This window comes from Falco biarmicus, chromosome 7, assembly GCF_023638135.1.
Source record: "Falco biarmicus isolate bFalBia1 chromosome 7, bFalBia1.pri, whole genome shotgun sequence".
Classification (NCBI taxonomy): Eukaryota; Metazoa; Chordata; class Aves; order Falconiformes; family Falconidae; genus Falco; species Falco biarmicus.
In genome coordinates, this window is record NC_079294.1 from 13,064,060 (window position 1) to 13,079,679 (window position 15,620).

The window sequence follows — 15,620 nt, forward strand, 5'->3', positions numbered from 1 at the left end:
GCTTTGCACATTTGTATCCTCTAACAGCAGAGAACTCGGTCCCCCAGCTCAGGAGAATTATGGGCAAGAGAAACATATTACTGTTATGTGTTAGATTAATTTGCAGAACACTTGGCATTATTATTGCCAAGTAGTCAAATTGTTCCAAGTTGTTCCGGAAGGTTGTTATTAATAGTATGTTTTCTGAGGAAAGTTCTGTCTACTTTTGGAACTGCATTTCTGTTGCCAAGGAAACTCCTTGAAGCACAGCATTCTAGGAGCACACTGCTGCTTTTGTTTGCCAGTATCCTATTCATATCATCTAAGTAAGCACTTTACATACTTCAGCCTCCAGTTTCAAATGTTGAAGTTTTTTATGTATTTATACTACCGCCTTAAATATTGTTTGCGCTTCTTTTTAAACTCGGCGATGCTGGCAAGATTATTTTAACAGTTGCATTAAAGGACAGGTTTGGAGTTTTTTCACAAGTTTGCAATAAATCAGTTTTAATTTGAATAATAGCTCCATAGGTTATAGCACTAGTCCTTAAGTGTTAATTATCTTTTCACTCTGAAATTAATGTAGTCATTTCCTACTGACTCCTCTACACCATTATTGAAGTGCTGAGGAAAACATGTCATTGAGTTCTGAGCCAGAACTGTTGTTGTGATTAATCCTGGTCACATGGCCAATCTCTGCCAAAAGGAGATCACTGAAAAAAGGTGACAAAGACAGTGATTTCCTGTCAGCAAAGAGTACGACAGGGCTGTCTAGAAGTGATGCAAATGAGGGAAACTTTCACCACGGTTTGTTTGAGCCACTCAGGGCCACAGCACAGTGAGCCAGGGAGAAAGGCACAATGGAGCAGCAGCACACCCAGAGGAGGAAACGAACTGCACCTTCCGAGCAGCGCTAGCTTCCAGCAGGGAGACTAAAAACTGCTGGGAGAATTTTTTTCCCCTCAACTTTTTTTTGAAAGGTATCCTCAGCTTTTGATGTGCGTTTTCATGTTATTTAATACAGCGAACCGCTTCCCTTTGATGAAGTAGTTTGGCAGTTAACCTGTTCAAAAGCCGTGTCAACTACATGTTTTCAAAATCTTTGCATTACTACATGAAGGTCTTTTCCCATCTATCATGACCATCGTTGCCGAAGACTTACTAGTGCGAGACTTACGGCTTATGCAGTTTCTATTAAATACGCCATACATTACTTGTAATCAGACAGAAAAATGTAATTCCTTTTATTTGCCATTTTAAAATGTTTAGTTAATTTTATTCCGAACATACTAACATTTTTAACAATCATACTGTACTTATTTAAATGGGGTTTTAATCTAACACAATTAAGTTTTGCAATTAATCTTCTGAGGAAAATTGAAAGAATTATCATTAACTTTTCTGCCTGGTATACTCATTTCTAATCTCCACAGTTCCAGTAAATACTGATTTGCTTCATTTTTGAACATTCAAGGTACAGAATTACTCAAGTTCCCACTAAAGGGCTAATTAGCAGAGTTTAAATTCTTTGGGTTTGATCCTCCAGTAATGGCATATGAATACAGCTGAAGTCAATGCAAGTTCTGTGTACTTAGAGCTTATGAGATCAGGCTCACATGCAGTAGATTAAAATGAAATAAACATGATACATTTGGCATTAAACAGAGCCATTACAGCAGTACAAAGAAGTGAGACTCCAAAAACATGGAAATGCTCCTTTTAATTTTTTCTTGGTTAATAGATAAAGCGTTAGAGGACAAATAAACTGTCAGCAATTCATTCCGTGACTGCCATTTTATCAAACACTAGTTGATTTTCAAAATCATTAGCTAGCTTAAGACTGTAAAGCTGACATTATTTAGGGCTGTGGGGGAACATAGCGAGGAAGAATGGTTTTCTCTTTCTCTAAATCTTTGCACTGAAATCTAGGAAACCCAGATAAAATCATACATACATACTCAGAGTTAAAAAAAAATAAGGCTGTGCTGCTCCTATTAAATTAAGGGCAAAATAAAAATAGTTAAAGAGAGATAATAAGGATCCTAATTAAAAAAAACTGTGAAGCTCCTGGAATATTACAAAACAAAGTTAAGCTGAGAGTTGACTTAAATCTATATTAAATCTGAAAACAGAGTGCTGGGAAAACAGTCTAACCATGAAAATACATTTTATTTTCCTGTATGCAATTTTAGCATTTATATATTATGTTACGCTGCTTTAATGTATGCTTTCCCCTTCCGATTTACCTGTTTTATCATTGCTCCTTCCCATTCATAGACTCCTTAGGGGCAATGATTACTGTTGGTAATAGTGATACCACAGCAGGTTCCCTGGCAGAGGCGGCTTGCTGAGCTGGCTCAGAGGTGCAATTACTTGTCAGCTCAATAACTGAGAAGAGGGAACTGTGGGTTTAGGAGAACCCAACAAAATGCAGAGTGTGCAATTAGCAGGTTCGCATTGGAAGCTGTAACCGGTAAAGAACAACTAAAGCAAGACCTGTGTTTTCATAACACCCCACCTCATTGAGGAATTCTGATAATAATAGCTGCTCAAATTTCTTTTTACGGATTTCCCTCCCTACAGACCAGAATGGCTGTGTTCCCTGTGAAGTGCAAGCAGTGCTCCTGCCCCTTAGCTGTGAGCACTCGACCATTCATGACTGTATAACGGGCTCCAAATAAAAAGGGTGTCACTATTGATTAGAAAAGAGGTTTACTAAGCTAGTTTTATACAACTATTCATACTGGTTTTCAGGGCTTGATTCATTGTTACACGAGTCTCTGAAATTAAGGATGATAAAGACCTAGTGATTTATCTGATTTCTCCTTAGCAAGTGCAGAATTATTTCCTGAATTACATTTGCTAAGGTTTTCTTTTGTCTGCTTTTAAATGTCTGAAATTATGGGGCTTTGGAGCTTTCAACAGTTCTTCTGGAGGTGGGGTTTTTGTTGTGTGGTTGTTGTGGGGTTTTTTGAAAGGCTAATAGATCTGGATGTTATGCACTCAAGCTTTTTACATTACCTGCAAATACTCCTGCTGCTTTACGGACACTCCTTAGTCATCTCTTAAGCAAACTCCACATTTCTAGCTAAGTCTTGCCTTCAGTCCTTAACAATTGCCTTGCTGTTTTCACTAGAAATGTATCTGCAGAGAGTATTCACCGCGGGAGGGCAGGCAGTCTGTTTCTACCCTTCTTCAAGTGGTTTTGCAGTGACCAAATAGGTACTTTTGAGATAGGGGCTCTGATAATTAGCAGATGACCCTCCCTGTGTTTTGGCAGCAGTACTGGTTTGTCAGTGCTGCAAGACTGGATACTCAGCTACTCTCTCTCTGGCAGAAGCATTTTGCTTTTGGTAGTGTCATGCTATCATAGTACAGAATTTCATAATATTAAGAAACTGTTATTTCCCATTTTGAATATTCAATATTCCTCATTTTGCCACCATACTGTACTGCAAACTAATTCCTAAATTATTGCCCTCATTTATTCTTCTCGCCATGCATTGTTATTCCAGCTTGACCATCTATAATTATTCTTAATGGCTACATTTGGATATCAGAAAGGGAAGTACTCTAAATAACACCTAAAATACTTAGAATGGCTGCTTAAGCTTTGTTCCTTTTCATATTGATGGATGGATTCTTTCCTTAAAATTTATGTTTATTGATTTTTTTAGTATACAATTTAGAGTAGTGGTTATAACAGGCATAGTGCAAGCTGGTCTTATGTGAACAGGCACTACCAAAACACCTTATTTTAGATTTGCAAGAAACTTTTTACCTATTTCTGACATTGTTTATTTCTGAGCCTGGCCAAGGCCAGGACTGTTAATGTAGGGCTAATTCTGATTAAGTATTTAGAAAGTTAGGAGAAAGACATTAGCAAAAATAAGAAATGGTTGTCAAAGCAAGAAATGGAGACTACTGAATTAAACTCACTTGCAGGCTAAAACTGTTTGGATCTGAACCGTATTTCCATTTATAAACATATTTTAACTCAGGTGACAACCCTTTCTCACTGGTATTTTAAATAAAAGGACTAAAATTAGAAAGACTAAAATGCAAGAAGACTATCAAGAAATTAGGATGCCAAAGCAAGTAAAAATAAATTATATTTTATTTATTTATATAGAAATTATCAAATCATGCAATCATAGAAGAAAGAAAACAACTTCTATTTGACCTTGAATGTACCATTTATTTGATAAGAAATAAAAAAAAGCTAGAGGGTAGTTGTTTCTTGTCATTATACTGTTGCTGATTCTGTGGTTAGTTATTAATTTTATTTTTTATGATTCACAATCTGCTCTTTGAAATATGCCATATGCTCAAAGCAATTCAAGGATGACAACTGTCAGAATTACTCCAATAAAAATTGCCTAAATGAGGAAGATTTACTGCAGCCTGATATTTCTGTCGAAAGCCCCTCCTTTCTTCCCCCCACCCCCACACCTCAGACCCGTAGACTACAGCTTCTCAGACACACAGTGAAGCCTGAATCAATTTTAGGATCAAATCACACATTTTGGGGAACTTCTTAAAAGTAGTGTCTATCTAAAAGAAGTGATAAAGCTTCTGGGCTAAGGCTGCTATGACAAATAAGAGAAACTCTGTGTGTGTGTGTGTGTGTGTGTATGTTAGATGAAGACCCTATAATCAATATGCAAGTTCAAAATCATTTTGCTGAAATCACAAGCAAGTGTGATGACTTAACATGACAATGTCTGCTTTATGTATAACTAATAAAAATTAAATTGGAAGAGTCCCGTATCCTGGCAGCAGCAAACCAAAATCAAGGCAAATTTCTTTCTTCCCAGATGAGGTCTGAAAGGTGGATAAAATCCAGCTGAAAGCTCCAATCAAAACACATTTTGTTAAATGCTACCATTTCATTTTTTTCCTTCATTTTGTTTCAGTCTATTTATTAATGCGGTTTCATTTATTTCTATTCATCTTGAAGACAAATCTTTGTCCTTCTATAGAATTACACCAAATAGAATGTGATAAAGGGAACTTTCTTGCAATTATGATGTCGGTGCAGCCTGTCAGCGCACAGGGGATGGAAATGAGGTTGGGGACAGGGAAGGGAATTCTAATAGACACCATGATACATACAATGAACGCAGCGATATCCTGTGAGAGAAAGACTTGTCAAGCTAATCAGATCTTCTATAGCTAGGTAAAGGCAGTAACGGTAGCGCTAACCTTGTAAAGATGCTGCTGCTGCTCCTCTGACATCATCAGGTCATGGCTGTCCATCACGATGGATTCCATGTCAATCAGCCAATCCCAGAGCTCCTGGTATTCTGAATCAAAGTCCAGAAGTCTGTAGATAAGGAACAAAATGTATTATGCATAAATACTGCGTAGTTGTTAAAATCTTGTATTAGAATAATATATTCTTGAAAACTCATGATGTTCCTAGTTATATTTCTAAAGAGACATTCTGTATTTATACAGAGTGGGTGAAAATGAAAACTGAAATCCAATTTAAGCCAGTGCCATGACCTAAATTCAGTGGCTGATGCCAAACCCTAACAACTGTCGGCATACTGCCTTTGCTTCAAAAATTTTGAAACAGAAATCCCCCATACATGTTGTGTAATGGTTTTTAAAGTGCTGACTGTATATTGAGGAAACTTCGCAACAATCACCATGAAATAATTCTTAGGAAAATATTATTTTCATCCAAAAATGACTCAATCCATTCAGCCATCCCTCTGCTGTCTATCTGCCTATCTCTGTAAATATCCTACATTTATTTTCATGGATGAGTAGCTAGCATTTCAACTTAACGCCTTAAGATAGGCTTGAGTGAATATGGTAAGCCAGTGAGAACTAAGGCCAGATACAGTATTAGACAGGTGTTCCCTACAGACATGTAAGAAACAAAGGTAAGGACAGGAAGTCAAAACAATGAATCCTTGAATAGCCAGCAATCATTAAAATTCAAAGGAGGATCACTACGGTTTTCAACAAAATAAATCATTAGAATAAGGAGCTTAAAAGGATTAATGTGATTCTCTATTGAAAGCCTAGTGAATAAGTAAAGCATAGATTCTTCTAAAATGCTGTGATACAAGACAGAAGGTACATGCTAAAAAACTGCACATTCGTCAAAAGATACCCCTTGAAAAGGGATCTGCAAACTTGCAAAACTGGAACTAACAAAAGCCTTGTCAGTAGTATCAAAAACCCCACATATTGATCAAAACAATAGTGTATGTTCCACTAAAGCTCATTTCTCCAATTATTAACAACTTTTTTAGCAACCCCATTAAATAAATCAGCAGTATTTCAACAAGAGAAACAATAAACTAAACATGTTTTTAATGTTATTAAGACTATCACAGTTTCAGTTATTAACTAGAGTACCATATGCATGGCGATTTTGAAAGCTTATAGATAAAGTTGTGACAAGCAGAACTCTCTTTCTGCAAGAAAGCAAGCAAGAGAGAAGAAAGCATTTGCCTTCTGTGGTATTATTTTCAATGAGTCAACAACAAAGGAAGTCTTGTATAATGCACAAGTGTTGATTCCAGCCTCTGAAGTAACTCTCTAGTTTAATCCACTGTACTTAGTATACTTTTACTCAATAATTTATGAGGTGTACTTACTTAAAATTGCTTGCTGCCCTGAGAAGGTAAGCAATGATGCTATTATAAAGAAGAGCCAGCATAAAAGGGCGAGTTACTATTGTTGAAATATAATAGTTTCATTTGGAGTTCAGGGCTTTTCTCCTGTTTCAGGAGGTATTTGACTCAGATATCATTTTGCAAGTAAAATAAAACTAAACTCCATTTTGAATAGTATATTTGCAGTGATACTGAATCTTTATCCCTTCCTCAGAAAGCAGTATAACCATTCTGTATCTTCAGTATCTACAGCTCCATTTTTTCCCTTCCATCTTATCCAAATACTCTCCAAAGTCATAAAACTGACAGGCAGTTATTAAAACATATGTTTTATGATAAAGAGGCGAAATTTCATCTCATATAAATCGGTACAGATTCACTTGGACTTGGACAGTCAGTACCAGTGAAAAATCTAAATTAAGATACGAAGATGATGAGAAACAAAGCCTACATCCAACGTTCATGACCTTCTCCTGCCAGAATGGGGCGGGTTGTCTTTAGAAATTGCACCAGGAAGTGGACTGGGATTTTGCTGTAATAGGCAGAAGATGTGCTGGATCCAAACACCTGCTTTGCATCTATAGAAACACATCTTAGTTACAGTCCAAACTGGTCCATATATTGGTGTAATAGAATGCACTAATCCTTTGAAGACACACCAAAGCATTTGTCCCTGACCTTTACAAAACTCAGATAAGAATTGGGAAACAGCTGAACACTATGATTTCTAGCTGAGGTTCTAAACAGCAACTCAACACAAAATGGAGAGTGAGAGAGACAGGATTCACTAGAAAAAGACCAGGAAAGGATGCAAGAGGTAATGGGGACCTTTTCCCCCTCCCTAGTTTACATACTGTGCCTATTCTCTTATTTGGTTTTCTGCTGTAAAATAAAGTCATCTGGGAGTATTTTTAAGCAAACTGTCTATGGCAGTTATTTGCCTGAGCCTGAAGATAGTGAAGTCAGCCTAAAAGCATCATAAATATTTTGTTAAAATTTGATTGTGAGATTTTTAATAGTTCTAAAATAGCTCTATTTGGGGGGGAGGGGGGAGCATTGTTCTTAAAATGAATGCCTTACATGTAAATTGATGGGTCTACTGATTACTATTAAATTACTATTTGGAAGAGGATGTAAGTTACTAAGCTGCTAAAAAGATATTCAGAAAATCCAGCAATTGTAGGATCAGTGACAGGTTAAGATTAAAATGTACCTGTCAGTATTTCTGTGGTATATTGAATATTTCTTTTTTATTCAGAATCTATTTTTACTGGGCTTAGAAGATCTTTTTTTCATATTGCCACAGGCAGAATCAGGGAAAGTATAACTTCTGAAATACTGATGTGTGCTACAGATGCAAGAACTACAGAAAAGATCAAATTTTGGTTGATTATCCAAATCCACCAGTTGCTAAAACAAGAATAAATCAGGTCATCTGTTCATCACAAAAAAAATAATAATAAAAATTCTTCCATTAGAGATACCCAAACATTGCCAACAAGAATGCTATAATATTAGTTAAAGGGCAGGTAAATACAGCTTCCCTAATACAGGTTTGTGGTTAATAAGCTAAAACCATTATCTACATAATAACTAAAATGACATTAAGAAGTATATTTTATCTTGGTAAACAGGGTATCAGATATGCAGAGTTGCATGTCTAATCCCTTGAACCCTAAACATATTTCTTAAAATGTGGACATCAATTTATTATTTTGAATGAAAATTCATGAGCACCTTTCTCATGAGAAAACCAGTTCGTCTGTGGCATTAATAAATAAAAAGGAATGTGAAGCTATTTCCATCAGCCTTTTTCCCCATGTTTAACACACACTTCCAGTTTGTATTATTTCTTTGATGGCATAACTCACATGGCATTTGGAAATACTGTAAACACACTAGTATGCCTACCAAAAAAATTCAGCCAGACAAGAAGTTCTTCCAAGTTTCTGGGTCATCATTTTTTTGAACTCCTTTCACGTTTCTTGTATAGGAGAAATCAGAGTTCTGACCTTAACGGTTGTGAAATTGCTTTATATTCTGTGCATACTTGAAGCCCCCTCTAATTCATTTATCTCAAAGCCTCACCCATGAAGGCCCAATACTAGGTGATGACAGGATCCCAGGATCCAGCCTTCATGTTGTGCAATGGTACTGTAAATATCGTACCCATATCTCCCAACAGTACCTGTATAAAGTCCTCCCCAGTTTTGAGGAGGTGCAGTATTTCCAGCCAGATCTGCTATAACATTTTTGCAGCTGCTCTCAGCTACTCTTGGTTACCTCTTGCTGCCCTGCCTGGCTAGCTGGTGTTCTCCTGCAGTGGATATCCATTCTCTTCTCTTTCATTGTCACTAGCTATTTCCATGCAGATACATGTAAACTGTCTCTATTGCTGTTGTAACAAGATTGCTGTTCTGCCGGAAATCTGTTATCTACACACCCACTAGCATCACCCTGTTCTGCAGATACTACCTTACCTATCTCACTGTAGCTATTTCTTACACAAGGCCACCTCCCAAATCTTTCCCCCCACTATATAAAAAATTCTCTATCTACAATAAATCTTGTTCTCCCTGTAGATACTCTTCTTCCTCCTAGGTCAAACTTCCACAACAGCTAATGGAAAGATGCCCTAACTTTCCCAGCCACGCAAATGGCCATTCTTTGTAGACATCTCAGCCTCTTGCTAGGTCATCCTACTGTGGAATTTCTGTATATATGCAAATATATATGTATATATGTATATATGCATATATGTAAATATGCAGTAGAGAAATCTTTTACCAACTGATTGAAATGGCTGAAAAGCATTTCCATTGTGTTCAATACAATACCTCAGACTGGTTCAACTGGAAGTTTTCCATCTGAATCCAGCCCACCCTAGTTTCTATAATGGCTGAATACATGGTATTGTATTTGTCTCCCTCTGGTCCTTTGGCCCCTTGAGCCACTGTTGAGCCTCTAAGGGCTGGGATGGCCATCAGGGCCCAGAAAGGTGGCCACAGCACAGAAAAGGTAGGGAACACTAACTAGTAGGTTACCATTCCCAGTAATAAGCATATAATTACAAGTGCAAACAAGTGCATTTAAGAGCCTATTTCCTTCTCACATATGGTATGTAGAGTTACAAACTGGATTTTTCCGTGAGGTTTAAAGCTTTATATCCCTTATCCTCAATAAAATCAAACGTTTGTTGATGTCTTACTGTCTTATGTCCCACACAGAATTCCAACCTTAAGTCTTGCTCACATTCAACTATGGCTGCAAAATTAGAAGCTGTTTTTGAACATGTAGCCCCCAGTGCACATTTATATACATATACACACTAATTCTGAACAAATTATTTTTATGGTTGGCACTAGCTGCACTGGCGTGTTTGAGAATCTGACAGATTTCTGCATATGTAATCAAGATCTCAGTAATCCTACATAATTAGCCCACATCAACTTTTCTAAAACAGTCATCTTTCCGTATAATAAGAGGGGATGTTTACAAGGCTCATTTATCCTTACAGTCGGTAATTTAATAAAACTGTGTTCCCAAGACCTCAATGTTGAGTTAACAATTGGAAAAGGAAGTTCTGGAGACAAAGAAGTCCTGAACACCTTGGTCAATGAATTTCCTTGCATAGGGAACAGCAGGCAAAGGTTCTGCTGTATTTACATGTTCCAAGAAGACTTCTATCAGGATGAGGGGGTGCCCAAAAAATGAGCACTAGTTCGCTCCTTTGAACTGCTTTTGCCCCACACTACTATGAACTCACAGATATGTTCTGATGTTAATTTAGGGGAAATAGCAGTTGGAAGATTCAGTTTTCAAAAGACCTTCAAGAAAAAATCTTAACCCAGAACTACAAGTTTTCTTGGTTGTGAAAAAGGGAGGGGCAGCATTGATTTCATTTTAGCATACTCTAGTGATTAACTTGTCCAAGATTCTTTGCTCAAACTATTAGGAAGAGTGCTTTTATATACACTTACATATGTAATATGGGGGAAGGAGAGTGGAGGGAGAGGGGAGTATGTGTGTTTACATTTATAAGAAAACAGATTGAGAAGACCAAGTTAAGGGAAAACATTTAAAATTAAAGCTTTCTAGAAGTACAAAACTGGGCTGTTTGAACTGGTGAACTTTAAGTGAATTGCTTCACATTCATATTTCCTAGTCACTAGTAGAATAGCAGTTATATTGTCTTGCAGAGGTATTAATACATTATAAAGATGCTTCCTTGGAAGATGCTAAGAAATCAAAAGATACAAAGCCATTGGAGGAGAAAAGCCTGAAGAAAAAGGACACATTACATTTGTAAATATCAAAATAATGGATTGCTATTAGGTAATGTTATGTAGTCCCATGAACAAGCCACGATTTGGATAAATTATCCAGAACCCATTATTTTTTGCATTCATATAAGAAAAAAATAAATAGAGTTTTCCCCTGCCTCTTGGGCTAGGAAGAAAAATCCTGGTTAACTACAAGTAAGAAAAAGTATATCATGTAAAAAAAAATACAGATCAGTGAGAATAAAACAACAAAAAGAATAGTTCCCTACCCATTACTTCCCACTGTGTGAACTTTTGACATATCAGCAAACTCTTCCTTTCGCTTGCTACTACTGTTGTACTGCTCACTGTACAGCTTTAAGGACATCTGTTCAACAGCATCTCTTTGTGCTTCCAGATAGCATAGCTGAACCTCAGCCTAGAAAAAGAAAACAAAGAGAAAAAAAAAACACCAAAGAACTTTAAAAAAAAATCAGAAAGAATGCATTTAAAACAAATATTTTTGGACGGCAACAATTTTAACCAAATGATTCACACCATGATTTTTCTCCTTGCATGATAGTTGAAAAGTCTGAAGCATTAAGTCAGAGAAAAGTACAGTGTATTCCCAAATGCTAGAACTGAACTATTTAGTTTCTATCAGAGAATGTGCTATATATTCCATGAGATGAGATGCATATCCAATCAAATGCTGCATAAAGATGTCTGGACATGAATAAAAAAGATATGAGAAATCACGCACTAAGACAGAACAGGTAGATACATAAAATTACATTTCTTAGAGGCTTCAAGACTGATATTATTAATACGTTGCCTGTGCTTCATAATTAATGAAAGCCACATTGCCATAGGTATATTTGTTTTAAATAGTAAGTGTAAACAAAACCAAGCAAATTGGCATCATTCACATTCAGCTTTCCCATATCTGGTGTCCACTGATTATTCAGCAATTTTAATTGCAAGGAAAAAGGCAATAAGTGAGATGTGCTGGTTTCCATCAGACTCTGTGCCTGGCCAGAAGAATGTTGAATACTTGGCATCATAACTTATTGAATAGACACTTTATTTATTGCAGCTGTGGTGATCAGTTTGATTCTGAGGCTCAGAGAACCAGATGATAAAAGGATGAAATTTGCTGTTTGCCACACTTGCCCCTAGGAACAGGACAAAGAACAGAGGGTACAGTAAGTTCAAAAGCACTTTGGGACCAATATGCTATTGTTTTCTTTTAATATGCTTCACCAAAAAAAAAAAAAAAGCATTACAAATTCTGATAATGCTTCAAAAAACCTGCTACTTCTGTGTAACTACATACTCTTATTTCCATTAGGAGAGGAACGCCTGCTTAACCATTTAGTGCTATGGCAAGTAAATGGAACAAGCACAGAGGAAATTTTTGTATGAGGACTCTTGCATTTTTCTGCTGCGGGAGGCAGGGAAATGAAGAGTTTGTTTGGCTGCTGACAGCACGGCAGAGTTACCAATCTATGGAACAATGGCAGCTGTAAAGAAAAAGTAATGAAAGGGCTAGAGAGGAGAAGGGAAACCTGCAAAATCTAGGAAAAATTCAGGCAAGTGAATGGAAAGAGGCACTGAAGATTGTCAGCAGGGAAAGCCTGAAGGAAGGTTGGAATGTCTTTATAAGCTTGTGGTAATAACAGGTATATTTGCTTATGCCTTGCCTTGGTGCAATTTTTGCTGAGTAATAATGTAGCTGATTTGGAAATGCCATTTCCTTTTAAAATTTAAAATTTAAAATTCAAACATTTACAGCTTTCTCTCTCAGTTGCCTCTTACAATGAGATTTGTTACGTTTGGCAGTAAACCAAAATATGTTTTGAGAAATTAAAGGAAAAAAAAAAAACAAACCACTAGCAATTTTCCAAGGAGACAGAAGATAAAAAATGCAAGTAAACCATGCAGGTCTTTCAGTATGCACACAAATAAAATACAAGGCTTTCATACCTTCTCTACAATAGTGGAAAATTAAACCACACAGGGTTACAATGAAGAAACATTACCTGAATACAGGACAAACTACTTGGGACTGTCCAGTTAGAGTAAAATGTTAAAGGTCTGAGAGTGCTATAAAACACGCTCTTTCAGAAACTATAATTAAAATTGCTGTTTATATAACTCAGAAACTACTAAAAGCAGCAAATACACAAACATCATCACCTTCCCGTTCCACTTCCACCCCCAAGTATGTTTCTGTTTAAGCTGATAAACAAACCCCTTCCACAGGATACAGGGGAACCTCAACAAATTTCTTTTTTGGAAGGATTCTTCCACCAGTAAGGATAATCTTCCAGCTTTTTTTTTTTTTTTTGTCCACACAAGGCTATGAATTTGTTCTTTTAATTCCACACAAGGCTATGAATTTGTTCTTTTAATTTATTCTTACCAGAAAGCAGTTATCCATTGGTTGTTTTTATCTTATTTATGGTTTCCATGACACTCAGTCAAAAGCCCTCTTGTGAGTGACCAGTAACTTTCTAAAACAATTACATTATCAATTACAATCTTCCATGATTCTTTTCAAGCCTAAAAATGAAATCTTGTGGAAGATTTTAGGCAAGTAATTTCCCTGGTATTCAGGATGGGTTTGGGAATCAAGATTAGTAATTCTGGCTTCTTTCCTATGAGTTTTGTGTGGGTTTTTTTAGGGTTATTTTTGGTGGGGGGTTTTTTTGGGAGGGAGGGTGGGTTGGCTGTCATTGAAATTATGTATACAATGCCCCCCTCCCCCACTGCTCCAGTGCTCCAAAAAGAGGGAATTCACATATAGCCTAAACTCTGGAACCTCACACACACAAATTAAAACTCAGCTCTGAACTATATGAACACATGGTGTTTCTAAAACAGCACAACTATCCCAATACTTGAGATAATCTTTTTTTTTTTTTCATTTTCTAAATCCCCTCTCTATAATTTCCTCTATAGTTTAAAATATAAAATGGGAAAAATAAGGAAAGCAGCTTTTCACAGATCTTTCATTCTCTGTTCACTTGCAAAAATATTTGTAAACAAATCACTAATGTATGTGGAAAATAGGAGAAGAAACAGGAGGATGAAACAGAATAGTGGGGGAAAGGAAAAACGGGATGGAAAGGTAACTAAATATATGGAGAGGGATGAATAAGAATGCACTATTTCTTCCTCACAGCTATAAGGCCCTCTTGTACTGAGCATTACAAACTCCACCAACATCATACTCTAAAAATCCTGAATACAAGCAATTGTGTCCCAGTTATTGTATCTCAGAACTATGATCCCTCTATAAATCAACTATTTTTGTTTTAAACCCAATTTTTGTTTTCAGCGATTGCAAATACTTACAGCAACTCAAACTCAGGCAGCGCAGAGTTTCAGATAGATCTCTCCGATTTCTTCACTGTGTGAATTCATCTATCTCACTGTTGTACTTAAGCACTTTTTGTGTCCCTATTCTACTGATATCAACTGCAAAGCCAAAGAAGCTTTGAAGAACTCGAGTCGGTATTGATCAGTTTAAGTCTCAAAAACCTACATTCTGCAGAAGCTGAACTAAGTAGGCAGAAGGCACAATCTCAAAACCAGTACAAAGCACAGATACGCAATAAATCTACTGCCATTTATTTTCAATTTAAAATCTTTACTGATAACAAAGGACTAGCTTTGCAGTATACTGGCAGAATAAAGTAGCAACTTTATTAATTGCTAATCAAATACATAAAAGCTACTTGCTTTACCTTCTAGCTTATTTTAAGTGTGCACTTTCAGATTGCTCTACATATGATTTCTTGTTACTTAACACAACTATAATTTCTATCACAAACACACCTCTATGGACTTGGATATCTAGGAAATCCTGAGAAAGTCTACTGAGATATGCATCATCCTAAATATATGTAGTTAAAATTGGTTGAGAGGTAATCATTCATTTGCTCTTGGTGCCCCATCTTAGAAGTGGAATTCAGTTTCTTCTTTTTTTCAGAAGATGTAGCCAGTCAGAATCATTGAAAAATTGAACGTGTTAAAAAAATGCCAAGGAATGATACTCAGCAGGTTTTTTCCACTTTGTGGTCCTCTTCTAAGTGACATTTTTTGCAGTAAAAACACAATAAAGATGCTGGTGATGGTCTGGCTACACATTTGTACAGATTCTCTGCCTAGCAGGATTGAATGAGTTTACAGTTTTCTGTTGGAAATTAAACTGAGATATTTCCAATAATCAAATGACAAAACGCTCTCGTTTTCCTGAGCCTGGAGGATCCAATCTCTGAACAAGACTATGAGAAAACAGTAGTCTCTGGGGAAAAACAGTGAAAAAATTTTATACTAGTGCCAAATATTCAGTTCTAGTGATCGATTAATAACGGTAAATATTTTCAAGGCTATTGTCAGAAAGCTCATTTTCTAAAAAGTAAGACCTTATAAATAAACCGATGGAGCCTGGGGTGCAGAATCTGTTCCTTAAGACTGGCTTTGCATGACAACACAGAATGTCCTTTACTATACAGATCACTATAGAACACGAAGGGGTAATCAGTGACAATACAAATCAATGAAAATACATTGTATTTCTTGTTAGACCTACACGTTAGAATGACCTTATTCTGAAGTGGAGAAAGACAAGAGGAGGGATAATGGCTGCTACTGTGGGAGGAAGGAGATTGAAAGGTTATATTGTATACAGTGTCAAATCAGAGACTCAAAATTTACACCAATGTAAATTGGAGAT

General features: G+C 36.5%; 1 protein-coding gene across 2 annotated transcripts in view; it reads right to left on the bottom strand.

Moving 5' to 3' along the window:
• The window catches only part of AKAP6 (A-kinase anchoring protein 6), a 287,326-nt gene that overhangs the window by 78,635 nt on the left and 193,071 nt on the right, over nucleotides 1-15,620 (bottom strand). For both annotated transcript variants that reach the window (XM_056347614.1, XM_056347615.1), the window contains exons 8-9: nucleotides 11,167-11,315; nucleotides 5,185-5,305 (exon numbers count right to left, since the gene is read on the bottom strand). In XM_056347614.1, coding sequence (XP_056203589.1) covers nucleotides 5,185-5,305; nucleotides 11,167-11,315 — 270 coding nt within the window. The remainder of the gene's footprint in view (nucleotides 1-5,184; nucleotides 5,306-11,166; nucleotides 11,316-15,620) is intronic.